General features: G+C 47.3%; 1 protein-coding gene across 4 annotated transcripts in view; it reads right to left on the bottom strand.

Moving 5' to 3' along the window:
• Nucleotides 1–236: 236 nt before the first annotated feature.
• The window catches only part of LOC129815689 (protein CBFA2T2-like), an 80,344-nt gene continuing 64,146 nt past the window's right edge, over nt 237–16,434 (bottom strand). For all 4 annotated transcript variants that reach the window (XM_055869722.1, XM_055869724.1, XM_055869723.1 and 1 more), the window contains exons 6-11: nt 13,131–13,384; nt 5,858–5,943; nt 4,021–4,273; nt 2,805–2,873; nt 2,296–2,486; nt 237–1,684 (exon numbers count right to left, since the gene is read on the bottom strand). In XM_055869722.1, coding sequence (XP_055725697.1) covers nt 1,364–1,684; nt 2,296–2,486; nt 2,805–2,873; nt 4,021–4,273; nt 5,858–5,943; nt 13,131–13,384 — 1,174 coding nt within the window. In that variant the 3' untranslated portion in view covers nt 237–1,363. The remainder of the gene's footprint in view (nt 1,685–2,295; nt 2,487–2,804; nt 2,874–4,020; nt 4,274–5,857; nt 5,944–13,130; nt 13,385–16,434) is intronic.

The following is a 16,434-nucleotide window of genomic DNA, read 5'->3' as shown; positions in this document are numbered from 1 at the left end:
AACAGGGCATTTTTACTAGGATTAAATGTCACGAATTGTGAAAAACTGAGTTTAAATGTATTTGGCTAAGGTGTATGTAAACCGCCGACTTCAACTGTACACACTCAAAAGAGGAACCTGACGAATAACTTGTGCGAGCAAGAAAAGTAGGACAGCTATACTGTACATACAAACAGGATTGTGGCGGTGACTTCGCGATCATGTCACCTCCGAAATGTATTTCCAGACGTGAGATGCTCTAGTGCTGGTACTGTTTATTACACTGTCAACACCGACCTATAACCCTCTTTTCTGTAGAGCTGGTACTGTTTATTACACTGTCAACACCGACCCATAACCCTCTTTTCTCTAGAGCTGGTACTGTTTATTACACTGTCAACACCGACCCATAACCCTCTTTTCTGTAGAGCTGGTACTGTTTATTACACTGTCAACACCGACCCATAACCCTCTTTTCTCTAGAGCTGGTACTGTTTATTACACTGTCAACACCGACCCATAACCCTCTTTTCTCTAGACCTGGTACTGTTTATTACACTGTCAACACCGACCATTTTCTCTTAGCTTTATATACACACAATGGTAAACTAGGAAATATGCAGTGAGTACTTCGACCATCACTCACCCTCGTGGGTATAAAAGACCATTCCAAAACTCATACACCCCCCACTGTCCCCTTAAAAAGAAAGCCGGGTCTGAAGTCCGTCCTCAGTTGTCTCAACTCTACTGGGGATTGAGATTTTGGATGAAGCGAAACAAGTGTCCATCTGTCAGGTAGATTGTCTGTTTGTCCAACTGTTGAAGATGGATCCTCCAAGTACCAAAGCAGATGAGTCTGTCTTCTGCCCACCATTACCAAAGCAAACCCCTCCCAATCTGTCCTCTTTCTGTGTAACATGACTGGTGACATCAGTGACCTCATTTCCTCCTCCGCTCACTCAATGTCTGTGACATCACTTCCTGTCCATGATGTCACTTCCTTGGCTAAATTAAGGTTGGTGTCCAGAGCTGAGGGTCAAGTTTTAAAAACATCTTTCTTCCCTTGTCTCCTCTCCCTCGAAACCACTAACTTAAAGATACCTTTAGAACCTAAATAGCCAACTGCTAACCTAGATACCTTTAGAACCTGAAGAGCCAAACGCTAACCTAAAGACCCCCGACGGGTGACAGTCAAATGATGGAACAATGGAAACCAGCACCTTTCACCGTCAGCAGTTCAAGAGGAACGGGAAACAAAGAAAGGAAGCCATTTTGGGGCATATGGTCCTGGTGTCCATTTAAACAGTCGGGAACAACAGAATGGAAGGAAAATGGGAAGGGAGGCCATCTTGAGAGCCTGTATCACTGGTCCTAGTCCTGGCTTTTACTGCCCGTTGGTCTCTAGCACTAATGTGGGAGTGGATGGGGTGGAGGAACGAGAGGCCACCAACCCCTTCTCCCCCCCGGGACTGGCAGTGGTTGGTACGCTCTCGGGGGCCTTGGCTCCTGCGGTAACAGCGGCGGCGGCTGCAGCGGCCCTGGCAGCTGTGATGGCGGACACGGGCTTGGGCTGGGTCTGCAGGCCGGGGCTGCAGATGAGGTGGTGGCGCTCCCAGTCCTTGTGCTGGCAGAAGGAGCCGCAGTAGCGTGCTGCATTGCAGCCGCTGCACGTCTCGCTGGCCTTGCGACCACAGTTCCAGCAACACTGAGGGGGAGATGGAGAGTTTAGAACTAAATAATATACTATGGCTATGCACATCTGTGTATGTGTAGTGTAAACTACGTGCAGGGACAGAGTTAAGTTCACTAATAGGAGAAGTGTGTGTGTGGGGCAGGGACAGAGTTAAGTTCACTAATAGGAGAAGTGTGTGTGTGGGGCAGGGACAGAGTTAAGTTCACTAATAGGAGAAGTGTGTGTGTGGGGCAGGAACAGAGTTAAGTTCACTAATAGGAGGAGAAGTGTGTGTGTGGGGCAGGGACAGAGTTAAGTTCACTAATAGGAGGAGAAGTGTGTGTGTGGGGCAGGGACAAAGTTTAGTTCACTAATAGGATAAGTGTGTGGTAAATACGTAGTAGGTAAATAAGTAGGATAAGTAGTAGGTAAATACCACACAGTAGTGTATCTACATGTCCTGCAGCTTTGACTATTATTCATATGTGCTCACTATGACTCTCACTATGACTCTCACTATGACTCTCACTATGACTCTCACTATGACTCTCACTATGACTCTCACTATGACTCTCACTATGACTCTCACTTCACAGTATGTGTGTATACAGTGATGTACTTATCTACTAATATATCCTCCATACCTCGCTTGAGTCCTCCTGCTCATTGATGACCTGGATTGCGTCCTCTGTGGCCTTCCTCTTGGCCTCGGACAGTGTCTTCTCCATCTTGGCCCGCTCGGACGCGATCATCTCAAAGGCCTTGTGCTCTGCCTCGGCCACTGCTTTCTGGACCTCGTCCATGGCCTGGCGCTTCACCTCGTTCACTGCCTCCTCTGTGTGGGAAAGAAGGGGGGCGGGTTATATTGTTGTGGTATGTTCAGGTTATAGTAGAGACTTTGTAAGAGATCTTTGCATAAAATGTTGTTAAATAATGTTTTTTAATGAGTGTGATAGAGAGGAGGGAGAGAGAAGAAGAACACACACACGCGCAGACACACGCGCAGACACACGCACGTGCAGACACAAACGCACAGACACACGCGCAGACACACGCACGCGCAGACACACGCACACACACACACAGACACACACACAGGCACAGACACACAGACAAGCAAGTAAACACACACCACTGTTGTACAAGGCCTTACCAGCTTTTCTCCAGATCTCATCAGGCACGTAGCCCGAGCCTGGTCGCGGCGCCAAGTCTCTCTGGGATTCTGTGGCATGGAAAGAAGAGAGAGAAGAGAGAAGAGAGAGGAGAGAGAGGAGAGAGAGGAGAGAGAGGAGAGAGAGAGGAGAGAGAGAGAGAGAGAGGGGAGAGAGAGAGGAGAGAGAGAGAGAGGGGAGAGGGGAGAGAATTAGATTAGCATCATCCTCTATTTACTTAAAATACACAATCTCCCTCAATAGCTAGCCCCACCAAAATTAAAACTTTCCCAGTTGTCCAACTGTACTGAATAGCCGGGCAGCTTGAATAGTGAGTACAATGGCTAGCACAGAGGGGCCGACAACCAAGCTGTAGCTGCATACTGTCTGTTCTCTCTCTCTTCATCCCTCTGTTTTCTCTCCCTCTCCTTCTCTTCTCTGTCTGTCTCTATCTATACTGCTCAATACCTGGTGCCCATGCCCAAGTTCTGTGGTGCCCAGGCTGCGTTTGGGCTGTGTACACTGTGGCCAGGCACACTGCTGAGCACACAGATGGCGCTCCGGCTGGGCTGTGTACACTGTGGCCAGGCACACTGCTGAGCACACAGATGGCGCTCCGGCTGGGCTGTGGGCAGACAGATTTGGGTCTTACAGGACGGCCTTCTGTGGCCGATCTGGACAGAGCAGAGCTGGCACCTGTCTGGGGGCCACGGGGCAGCATGAGCCCCGGAGAGACGAGCGCTGAGAGATAAACACTGCCAGCAAGGCTGTGCTTGCATCCCAAATGGCACCCTATTCCCTACATAGTGCACTACTGTTGACCAGAGCCCTATGGTACCCCGTCAACTGCATTGCATTTCATAGGGAATAGGGTACCATTTGGGAAGCGTCCTGTATGTATAAGATCTAAATGTCTCAGTAGCAGTGTTGATGGGTGTAGTTCTGCAGATGAACACAAGATGGCAGCCTATATGGTGACTATGTGAGGGCTCAGTAGCTGGTGGCAGTTGCTTCAGTTCAGCAGCTCACCATCAAGGGGACTACTAATTGCTATCACTTATCCCTTGATTGATTCAACAGGACACACATATGACAAGATACACACCTGATCAACAAATATATATAAAATAACAAATCCTAAGGTGAGAAATGAACTTAACTTCTCATCCACAGTTTGATATCATAAGAGTTATAATGTAAAGATAAAATACCACCCACCACTGCTGAGTCCCTCGGTTGTGTGGGGGCTGTGGGTCTTGGAGAAGGGGGCGGGAACGGCTGCTTTGCGGGGACTGTGGGTCTTGGAGAAGGGGGTGGGCATGGTGGCGGCCCCTCCCTTGCGGGAGTCTTCCTGCTCGCTGGAACGCCGCCGCCAGTAGTTGAGCTCCTCGCGGTCCGACTCCTGACAGCGCCGCAGCACAGCCACTGACCGCCGCGTCTTCTCCACCATCTCAACAATGCAATTCAACACCTAGGAGATGAGAGGGAGAGGTAGAAAGAGACGAGAGGGAGAGACGAGAGGGAAAGAGACGAGAGGGAGAGACGAGAGGGAGATGAGAGGGAGAGTTAGAAAGAGACGAGAGGGAGAGAGACGAGAGGGAGAGATGAGAGGGAGACGAGAGGGAGATGAGAGGGAGAGGTACAAAAGAGACGAGAGGGAGAGACGAGAGGGAGAGACGAGAGGGAGAGACGAGAGGGAGAGGTAGAAAGAGACGAGAGGGAGAGACGAGAGACGAGAGGGAGACGAGAGGGAGATGAGAGGGAGAGGTAGAAAGAGACGAGAGGGAGAGACGAGAGGAAGAGACGAGAGGGAGACGAGAGGGAGATGAGAGGGAGAGGTAGAAAGAGACGAGAGGGAGACAAGAGGGAGAGCAGAGAGAGAGAGAGGGAGAGGGAAGAAGAGACATTTAAAGGAAGTTCAATTAGGATTCTTAATTGTTTTTCCCTTTAAAAACTGCTCAGATACTGTGCAACTAAATATTAATATTGATAGCCCATTTCTGCAGATACATGCATGGCCAGTAACAATGATTTAGATTATAATTGTCTTAGTCTGAATACATGATGAGTCTCAACACATATTGCCGAGAATGAGATATATATATATATATATATAAACATTTGCTTTATACAAAACAAAACATTAAAAACACCTTCCTAATATTGAGTTGCACCCCACTTTTTCCCTCAGAACAGACTCCATTCGTCGGGGCATGAACGCTACAAAGTGTCGAAAGTGTTCCACAGGGATGCTGGCCCATGTTGACTCCAATGCTTCTCACAGTTGTGTCAAGTTGGCTGGATGTCCTTTGGGTGGTGGACCATTCTTGGTGCTGACAGAGAAGGCTGCCGTGCTTCTAGCTCTTAGGAAACTTTGCAGTATTTTTAAAAATGTATTATTTCTTACATTATTAGCCCAGAAAATGTTTAGAAGCATTTCGCTGCACCCGCAATAACATCTGCTAAACATGTGTATGTGACCAATAAAATTTGATTTGACCTGTTGAGCGTGAAAAACCTGGCAGCATTGCAGTACTTTACTCAAACCGGTGTACCTGGCACCTACTACCATACCCCGTTCAGTTCAATCTTTTGTCTTACCCATTCACCCTCTGAATGGCACACATACATAATCCATGTCTCAATTGTCTTGAGGTTAAAAAAACGTGTCTTCAACCTTTCTCCTCTTCTTCATCTACACTGATTGAAATGGATTTAACAAGTAACATCAATAAGGGATCATAGTTTCACCTGGATTCACCTGGTCAGTCTATGTCATAGAAAGAGCAGGTATTCCTAATGTTTTGTACACTCAGTGGATATCATGGCTTCATTTCATTGGGTAGGACTCCTACTTTTGGAAGTCAATCGCCACACAATTCAATGCATGGCTCTCTGATGTTGACAGCAAATGGCCTTAAACAAAAGTCTGCAACTGTGAACGGGACACCAAGTGTGACAAAGCTTCGATGGCTCCGCCAGACATTAAGAGTTGCTACAGCACTAGTAGTGCCAGTGGTCGGCAGCGACGGCTGATGTCAGCAGCAGTACTTACATGATCCAGATGCCTCCACTCGTCGGCCCACTCTCTGTCTGTCAGCCTGTGGTCCACGGGCTCCTCGCGGTAACCCCCGTTAGAGCCTGATTAGAAAGACGAGACAAATTAAAGAGGAACGTAATGGTACAGAATCCGTCATAACAAATTACTATCACAGGAAGTGAGGCAGAGAGAAGAGTGGGTTCTATAGATCCCATTCACACACAAACACAAAAACACTCACACTCACTCTATATATAGTGCCTTTGGAAAGTATTCAGACCCCCTCGACTTTTTCCACTTTGTTAGGTTACAGCCTTATTCTATAATGTATTAAATAGTTTTTTCCCCTTCATCAATCTACACACAATATCCCATAATGACAAAGCAAAAACAGTTTCGATTTTTTGCTAATTTATCACATAAAATAAACTGAAATATCACATTTACATAAGTATTCAGATCCTTTACTCAGTACTTGGTTGAAGCACCTTTTGCAGCGATTACAGCCTCGAGTCTTCTTGGATATGACACTACAAGCTTGGCACACCTGTATTTGGGCAGTTTCTCCCATTCTTCTCTGCACTGCTATTTTCAGGTCTCTCCAGAGATGTTTGATTGGGTTCAAGTCCGGGCTCTGGCTGGGCCACTCAATGATATTCAGAGACTTGTCCCGAAGCCTCTCCTGCGTTGTCTTTGCGGTGTGTTTAAGGTCGTTGTCATGTTGGAAAGTTCCGTTCATCTTTGCCTCGACCCTGACTAGTCTCCCAGTCCCTGCCACTGAAAAACATCCCCACAGCATGATGCTGCCACCACTATGCTTCACCGTAGGGATGGTGCCAGGTTTCCTCCAGACGCTTAGCATTCAGGCCAAAGAGTTTAATCTTGGTTTCATCAGACCAGAGAATCTTGTTTCTCATGGTCTGAGAGTCTTTAGGTGCCTTTTGGGAAACTCCATGCGCACTGTCATGCTCCTTTTACTGAGGAGTGGCGTCCGTCTGGCCTCTCTACCATAAAGGCCTGATTGGTGGAGTGCTGCAGAGATGGTTGTCCTTCTGGAAGGTTCTCCCATCTCCGCAGAGGAACTCTAGAGCTCTGTCAGAGTGACCATCGGGTACTTGGTCACCTCCCTGACCAAGGCCCTTCTCCCACGATTGCTCAGTTTGACCGGGAGACCAGCTCTAGGAAGAGTCTTGGTGGTTCAAAATTTCTTCCATTTAAGAATGATGGAATCCACTGTGTTCTTGGGGACCTTCAATGCTGCAGAAATATTTTGTTACCCTTCCCCAGATCTGTGCCTCGACACAATCCTGTCTCTGAGCTCTACGGACAATTCCTTCGACCTCATGCCTTGGTTTTTGCTCTGACATGCACTGTCAACTGTGGGACCTTATTTAAACAGGTGTCTGCCTTTCCAAATCATGTCCAATCAATTACATTGACTACAGTTGGACTCCAATCAAGTTGTAGAAACATCAAGGATGATCAATGGAAATAGGATGTACATGAGCTCAATTTCGAGTCTCATAGCAAAGGGTCTGAATACTTATGTAAATAAGGTATTTCTGTTTTTATTTTTTTATAAATTTGCAAAAATGTTGCTTTGTCATTACGGTGTATTGTGTGTAGATTGGTGAGGATTTTATTTGATCCATTTTAGATTAAGGCTGTAACGTAACAAAATGTGGAAAAAGTCAAGGGGTCTGAACACTTACTGAAGGCACTGTACATATTTATCCTCCAGACTCCGACATTGTTCATTCTAATATTTCAATATTTCTTAATACCATCCTATTACTTTTTATTTGTGTGTATTGTTGTGAATTGTTAGATATTAGTGCACTGTTGGAGCTAGGAACACAAGCATTTCGCTACACCCACAATAACATCTGCTAAATATGTGTATGTGACCAATACAATTGGATTTGAAAGTCTATTAACTTGAATCATAATCATAATAGCTATGCCACAATACAATGAAGCAGTGGATGGTCAGATTTCACAACAGTATTCCATGTCATGATCATAGCTTAGTGACAAGATGGGCTTTACCATCTCGCTCCCTTAAACACAAGAGAAAGAAAAAGAGTAGCCGACTCAAAGGAGAGAAGGGAGAAAATGAAGACAGTTAGAAAAGACGAAGACAAAGCGATAGAGAGAAAAATAGATGTATCCTACTGAAGACAAGTGGGGGGGGGGGGGGGTCGTAAAAACAAGGAAAGAGTAAAAGGAGGTAAAAAAACCACAGAGAGAAAGAGAGAGAGATGGGATGAAAGGTAGAGAAAGAGAGAAAGATTAAAAGACAAAATAGATATTAAAAGACAGAAAGAGAAAGGCCTTTTGATGAGAACCAGACGCCCCCACATCTGGAGGTCAGCTGTCAGTGTAAAACCACCACCACCCTCCTCTCCTCCTCATCCCTCATCTCTGCCCCCCATTGGGCTCCCCTGGCTGGGTAACTGTCGGGGAGGAGTGGGCCTTCCCTCCCCCTGGTCTGGAGTTAGCAGCATTCCAGCGGGGAGCCGCTCAGGCTGAGTGGAGCGGGCCCACTTCTAAACACAGACGCCCCCTGGCTAAGTGGAGCTGACACCCGCTTTGGTTAGGAGCTGGGGATGGGGGCACACACGCAAACACTCAGAGACAAGTACACACATTACACAACCTAAAAAAACAGACACACACACACACACACTCAAGCCTTCCACATGCCCCGGTTCGGCTGCCGCCTAGCCGAGTTCGGCTAGCCGAACCAGTGTGCTCGCATACGCCCTTAAAAGACCTTTGCTTGAAAAACAAGAAAACAGCGTCAAGTTGTCCATCTTGAGACACCGTAGCAGTATACAGTTCCTCAAAATAGTCAGAATGAATCTAATGTAACTCAAGAAATCTGTCGTTCATTTAGAAGTTTTTGTTGGTGAGATCTTAGACGCGTAATTTTACATCTAACTAAGATGTTTGTTGCAGTAGTGATGTGTGGGTTGACTCATAATCCGGAAAAAACAAAGTTGCGCCCATGCTGGCCATATACTGTTAGGTAAAGTGTCATGACAAACAATGGATGCTATCCCCAAATGTAAAGTACGTGACGTGCTAAGAACGTTCAACTCTGTGGTAACGTTAATGTAACAGTCCTTTGGCTTTAGTGAAGCCCGCGAAATCTGTTGTGTTATATTTGCTCTTTGCGAAGGGTTTTCTCAAACTCTGTCATTCAAATGTTTTCAGATACACACAAAAAAAACATAGCCGGTTACAAAGTAGCGCTTCATAGATACGTTTTGATGTATGGGTTGTCACTTGTCAGGGTCCAAATTCATGTTTCGCCACCCCCATTTCCATGGTGAGTTCTAGCTAGCTAGCCAGCTAACTAACTATGAGAATACTTGACGCAGTTCACCGAAGGATAGTGCTATCCGGGATCCTTGGGGCATCCATACGCTAAACCCTAGCCTAACCATAACCCTTACCTAACCCAAACCCTTACCGTAACTATATTAAATGTCAACTCCAATGGGGTATGGACGTCTCAAGGATCACAGATAGTAAGGACCGCTCACTGAGGCAACGTTTGGGGCGAGAGGTAGAGCTGTGCCAGCGGTGAATTCTTTATTGATATTTTTCCTTTTTTTTATTGATATTTTTCCAACTACCAGAATTCTGTGGCTACAGCCCTATAATCGATGAAACGATAGCTAAATACCAATACATTGAAAATGTGTCCTATTTGTTGTTTTCCAGCTGGCTAGCATGAGTTGCTCAGTCTTCAGAGCCTAGGCAATTGTTTTGCTAGAATCAGTGCAGTTTATCCTCCTTTCACAAGAGTAAGACAGATTGTCTTTCCCGTGTTTCTAAAATGTTCTTTCCTCAAATTTAAGAAATCATCTTTCTGAGTATTTTAGCAGGGCTGTTTTAAACCCAATCCATACAGGAAAAGGGATTTCATTCCAGCTATAATAAAAATATTGGCAGATATATCAGTTATCTGTGAATATTTCTACTCTACAATTGGAATCGTATCGGATCCAAAAATCCCATATCAGTCAGGCTCTGCTTTAAACAACACCCCTTCTCTGCTTTAAACAACACCCCTTCTCTGCTTTAAACAACACCTCTTCTCTGCTTTAAACAACACCTCTTCTCTGCTTTAAACAACACCTCTTCTCTGCTTTAAACAACACCTCTTCTCTGCTTTAAACAACACCTCTTCTCTGCTTTAAACAACACCCCTTCTCTGCTTTAAACAACACCCCTTCTCTGCTTTAAACAACACCTCTTCTCTGCTTTAAACAATATGCCTTCTCTGCTTTAAACAACAACTCTTCTCTGCTTTAAACAATATGCCTTCTCTGCTTTAAACAACACCTCTTCTCTGCTTTAAACAATATGCCTTCTCTGCTTTAAACAACACCTCTTCTCTGCTTTAAACAACACCTCTTCTCTGCTTTAAACAACACCTCTTCTCTGCTTTAAACAATATGCCTTCTCTGTTAAACAACACCTCTTCTCTGCTTTAAACAACACCCCTTCTCTGCTTTAAACAACACCTCTTCTCTGCTTTAAACAATATGCCTTCTCTGCTTTAAACAACACCCCTTCTCTGCTTTAAACAACACCTCTTCTCTGCTTTAAACAACACCCCTTCTCTGCTTTAAACAATACGCCTTCTCTGCTTTAAACAATACGCCTTCTCTGCTTTAAAACATCTGTAGCGTCCGAATGGTTTGGTCTAAAAACGATAATGACCATTCATGGAAAGGGGAGACTCTCATGAACACGATGGTGTTCCCGTTTATTTAATCTGAAGGTAACCCCAACAAACAAAATGGAAGTATGTAGATATATATAGATATTAAACCTTCATTTGAAGGTAACCCATACAAATGAATGGAGTATGGAGGTAGTTTTGTGACAAAAAAACAAGGGTTTAAATATATGTCCAAAAAAACTAAAATACTTCCTGAGCTTTCTTATATATAGATATAGGACAGACACTTCAAAACCTTATTCCTTGGGATGTATTTTTTGACTGCCTTCCTTGCTTCAGCTTCAACACTACTGTCGTTTCCTTAGGGCACTGTATGTAGTGGGGGGATGAATAGTGTTTGTGTGTGTGTGTGTGTGCATGCATGTTTGCCTCTGTGTTTATGTGTGCGTGCATGTGTGTGTCTACCTTGTGTGTATATCTGCGTCCCATCTGGCCATTGACAAGGACCAGATGGCACGCAGATCTACAATGAACTAGATACAATCCTCTCTCTCTCTCCATAGAGTCTCAAAGGTACTCTACTTCCTGGGTAGTTGGGCACACTGTCTAAACACATGTGGGCCCATAGATTTATGATCTTCTGAGAGCTTCTATACACTTAGCTGTGCATGTCCACACACACACACACACACACACACACACACACACACACACACACACACACACACACACACACACACACACACACACACACACACACACACACACACACACACACACACACACACACACACACACACACACACACACACAGAGACCACCCATTAGCAGTGTTCATATTGACCGTACTATAGGCTGTTTGTGTGTGAGTGAGAGAGTTCTGTTTTATGAAGGAACCTCAGTGATGGTTGGTGAGAGAGTTATGTTTAATGAGGGAACCTCAGTGATGGTTGGTGAGAGAGTTATGTTTAATGAGGGAACCTCAGTGATGGTTGGTGAGAGAGTTATGTTTAACGAGGGAACCTCAGTGATGGTTGGTGAGAGAGTTATGTTTAATGAGGGAACCTCAGTGATGGTTGGTGAGAGAGTTCTGTTTTATGAAGGAACCTCAGTGATGGTTGGTGAGAGAGTTATGTTTAATGAGGGAACCTCAGTGATGGTTGGTGAGAGAGTTATGTTTAATGAGGGAACCTCAGTGATGGTTGGTGAGAGAGTTATGTTTTATGAGGGAACCTCAGTGATGGTTGGTGAGAGAGTTCTGTTTTATGAGGGAACCTCAGTGATGGTTGGTGAGAGAGTTATGTTTAATGAGGGAACCTCAGTGATGGTTGGTGAGAGAGTTATGTTTAATGAGGGAACCTCAGTGATGGTTGGTGAGAGAGTTATGTTTAATGAGGGAACCTCAGTGATGGTTGGTGAGAGAGTTATGTTTAATGAGGGAACCTCAGTGATGGTTGGTGAGAGAGTTATGTTTAATGAGGGAACCTCAGTGATGGTTGGTGAGAGAGTTATGTTTAATGAGGGAACCTCAGTGATGGTTGGTGAGAGAGTTATGTTTAATGAGGGAACCTCAGTGATGGTTGGTGAGAGAGTTATGTTTTATGAGGGAACCTCAGTGATGGTTGGTGAGAGAGTTCTGTTTTATGAGAGTTCTGTTTTATGAGAGAACCTCAGTGATGGTTGGTGAGAGAGTTCTGTTTAACGAGGGAACCTCGGTGTTGGTTGGTGAGAGAGTTCTGTTTTATGAGGGAACCTCAGTGTTGGTTGGTGAGAGAGTTCTGTTTAACGAGGGAACCTCGGTGTTGGTTGGTGAGAGAGTTCTGTTTTATGAGGGAACCTCAGTGTTGGTTGGTGAGAGAGTTCTGTTTTATGAGAGTTCTGTTTTATGAGGGAACCTCAGTGATGGTTGGTGAGAGAGTTCTGTTTAACGAGGGAACCTCAGTGTTGGTTGGTGAGAGAGTTCTGTTTTATGAGGGAACCTCAGTGATGGTTGGTGAGAGTTCTGTTTAACGAGGGAACCTCGGTGTTGGTTGGTGAGAGAGTTCTGTTTTATGAGGGAACCTCAGTGTTGGTTGGTGAGAGAGTTCTGTTTAACGAGGGAACCTCAGTGTTGGTTGGTTATGTGTTATGGAAAACATCAGAGGGTTGAATATCAGAGAATGAAGGAGCCCAGCTATATCTGTTCATGTAGGGCTAAACCCTTGTGAGTTTGAATAAGCATCTGGGTTGTATTTATTTATTTAGTGTGTGTGTGTGTGTATATATGTATGTGTATGTGTTCCTTTATACCACTAGGTAGCTAGCTCTCATAGCTCCAGTATCCTGTAACTTTAACTGTGCAGTAGGTGTGTGGTCTCTCTCTCACTTTCTCTTTCTTAAATTGCTTGTTAATATTGTATGTTCTTATTGCGTTGAAATTGTAAATGTTGTGAATTTGTATGATTGTGTGCAGGGCTCACTTGTAAAAGAGGCCTTGGTCTCAATATGATTTCCCTGTTAAAATAAAATGTAAGTAACAAAATGTAATATAAAACGATGTACCATACGTATTTGTGTATTTGTGTCTCTGTGTCTGTATGAACTATTTACCAGGTAGTCTAGGCCTGTCCTTGAGCTCGCGGAGCTCCAGTATCCGGTGGCCGCTCTCCCGGTGCAGCAGATGGGGGGCGCTGATGTCCTCAAGGGCGTAGTGCTGCAGAGGGGGCGGCGTGGGGTGCAGCTGAGCGCTGAGGGGCAGGGGGTTGGCCGGGCTATGGCGGGGCGCCGGGCTGATGGTGCAGATGCGCTTAGCCGGGGGCTCCAGGGGGGCAGGGGGGCGCTCGTGGAAGCCGTTCTCTTTTCCCCTGCAGGAGAGAGGGATGAGAGAGGAGAGGACAGGGTGAGGGATGACAGAGGAGAGGACAGGGTGAGGGATGACAGAGGAGAGGACAGGGTGATGGATGAGAGAGGAGAGGACAGGGTCAGGGATGAGAGAGAGGACAGGGTGGGGGATGAGAGAGGAAAGGACAGGGTGAGGGATGAGAGAGGAGAGGACAGGGTGAGGGATGAGAGTGAGGACAGGGTGGGGGATGAGAGAGGAGAGGAACAAGGTGATGGATGAGAGAGGAGAGGACAGGGTGAGGGATGAGAGAGGAGAGGACAGGGTGGGGGATGAGAGAGGAGAGGAACAAGGTGATGGATGAGAGAGGAGAGGACAGGGTGGTGGATGAGAGAGGAGAGGACAGAGTGATGGATGACAAAGGAGAGGACAGGGTGATGGATGAGAGAGGAGAGGACAGGGTGAGGGATGAGAGAGAGGACAGGGTGGGGGATGAGAGAGGAGAGGACAGGGTGGGGGATGAGAGAGGAGAGGAACAAGGTGATGGATGAGAGAGGAGAGGACAGGGTGGGGGATGAGAGAGGAGAGGAACAAGGTGATGGATGAGAGAGAGGACAGGGTGGGGGATGAGAGAGGAGAGGAACAAGGTGATGGATGAGAGAGGAGAGGACAGGGTGGGGGATGAGAGAGGAGAGGAACAAGGTGATGGAGGACAGGGTGGGGGATGAGAGAGGAGAGGACATGGTGAGGGATGAGAGAGGAGAGGACAGGGTGGGGGATGAGAGAGGAGAGGACAGGGTGGGGGAGGAGAGAGGAGAGGACAGGGTGAGGGATGAGAGAGGAGAGGACAGGGTGGGGGAGGAGAGAGGAGAGGACAGGGTGAGGGATGAGAGAGGAGAGGACAGGGTGGGGGGGATGAGAGAGGAGAGGACAGGGTGGGGGATGAGAGAGGAGAGGACAGGGTGAGGGATGAGAGAGGAGAGGACAGGGTGGGGGATGAGAGAGGAGAGGACAGGGTGAGGGATGAGAGAGGAGAGGACAGGGTGGGGGAGGAGAGAGGAAAGGACAGGGTGGGGGATGAGAGAGGGCAGGGTGGGGGATGAGAGAGGAGAGGACAGGGTGGGGGATGAGAGAGGAGAGGACAGGGTGGGGGATGAGAGAGGACAGGGTGGGGGATGAGAGAGGAGAGGACAGGGTGAGGGATGAGAGAGGAGAGGACAGGGTGGGGGAAGAGAGGACAGGGTGGGGGATGAGAGAGGAGGACAGGGTGGGGGATGAGAGAGGAGAGGAACAAGGTGATGGATGAGAGAGGAGAGGACAGGGTGGGGGATGAGAGAGGAGAGGACAGGGTGGGGGATGAGAGAGGACAGGGTGGGGGATGAGAGAGGAGAGGACAGGGTGGGGGATGAGAGAGGAGAGGACAGGGTGGGGGATGAGAGAGGAGAGGACAGGGTGAGGGATGAGAGAGGAGAGGACAGGGTGGGGGAGGAGAGAGGAGAGGACAGGGTGAGGGATGAGAGAGGAGAGGACAGGGTGGGGGGATGAGAGAGGAGAGGACAGGGTGGGGGATGAGAGAGGAGAGGACAGGGTGAGGGATGAGAGGAGAGGACAGGGTGGGGGATGAGAGAGGAGAGGACAGGGTGGGGGAGGAGAGAGGAGAGGACAGGGTGGGGGATGAGAGAGGACAGGGTGGGGGATGAGAGAGGAGAGGACAGTGTGGGGGATGAGAGAGAAGAGGACAGGGTGGGGGGTGAGAGAGGAGAGGACAGGGTGGGGGATGAGAGAGGACAGGGTGGGGGATGAGAGAGGAGAGGAACAAGGTGATGGATGAGAGAGGAGAGGACAGGGTGGGGGAGGAGAGGACAGGGTGGGGGATGAGAGAGGAGAGGAACAAGGTGATGGATGAGAGAGGAGAGGACAGGGTGGGGGATGACAGAGGAGAGGACAGGGTGGGGGGTGAGAGAGGAGAGGAACAAGGTGATGGATGAGAGAGGAGAGGACAGGGTGGGGGAGGAGAGGACAGGGTGGGGGATGAGAGAGGAGAGGAACAAGGTGATGGATGAGAGAGGAGAGGACAGGGTGGGGGATGACAGAGGAGAGGACAGGGTGGGGGATGAGAGAGGAGAGGAACAAGGTGATGGATGAGAGAGGAGAGGACAGGGTGGGGGATGACAGAGGAGAGGACAGGGTGGGGGATGAGAGAGGAGAGGACAGGGTGGGGGATGAGAGAGGAGAGGACAGGGTGAGGGATGAGAGAGGAGATGACAGGGTGGGGGATGGTGTGAGAGTGGGAGTGAGCAGATGAGTGCATTGACATATTTTGGCAGTTGTGTATGTGTACATGTCTCTGTCAGTTGTGAAATGTCTGGAAGTCCCGAGGAGAGGTTCGAAAACCACTGGTCTAGGTGACTGCCGCCAAGAGACTGTGTCTCTTAACTGTCTGTATCTCTACTGAACATAGCTACCTGTTAGGACTGTCTCTTAACTGTCTGTATCTCTACTGAACATAGCTACCTGTTAGGACTGTCTCTTAACTGTCTGTATCTCTACTGAACATTGCTACCTGTTAGGACTGTGTCTCTAAACTGTCTGTATCTCTACTGAACATAGCTACCTGTTAGGACTGTCTCTTAACTGTCTGTATCTCTACTGAACATAGCTACCTGTTAGGACTGTGTCTCTAAACTGTCTGTATCTCTACTGAACATAGCTACCTGTTAGGACTGTCTCTTAACTGTCTGTATCTCTACTGAACATAGCTACCTGTTAGGACTGTGTCTCTAAACTGTCTGTATCTCTACTGAACATAGCTACCTGTTAGGACTGTCTCTAAACTGTCTGTATCTCTACTGAACATAGCTACCTGTTAGGACTGTGTCTCTAAACTGTCTGTATCTCTACTGAACATAGCTACCTGTTAGGACTGTCTCTTAACTGTCTGTATCTCTACTGAACATTGCTACCCGTTAGGACTGTCTCTAAACTGTCTGTATCTCTACTGAACATAGCTACCTGTTAGGACTGTCTCTTAACTGTCTGTATCTCTACTGAACATAGCTACCTGTTAGGACTGTG

This window comes from Salvelinus fontinalis, chromosome 18 (genome assembly GCF_029448725.1).
Source record: "Salvelinus fontinalis isolate EN_2023a chromosome 18, ASM2944872v1, whole genome shotgun sequence".
In the NCBI taxonomy this organism is placed as follows: domain Eukaryota; kingdom Metazoa; phylum Chordata; class Actinopteri; order Salmoniformes; family Salmonidae; genus Salvelinus; species Salvelinus fontinalis.
The sequence above is the reverse complement of the archived record's forward strand: the minus strand, read 5'-3'. Positions and strand labels throughout refer to the sequence as shown.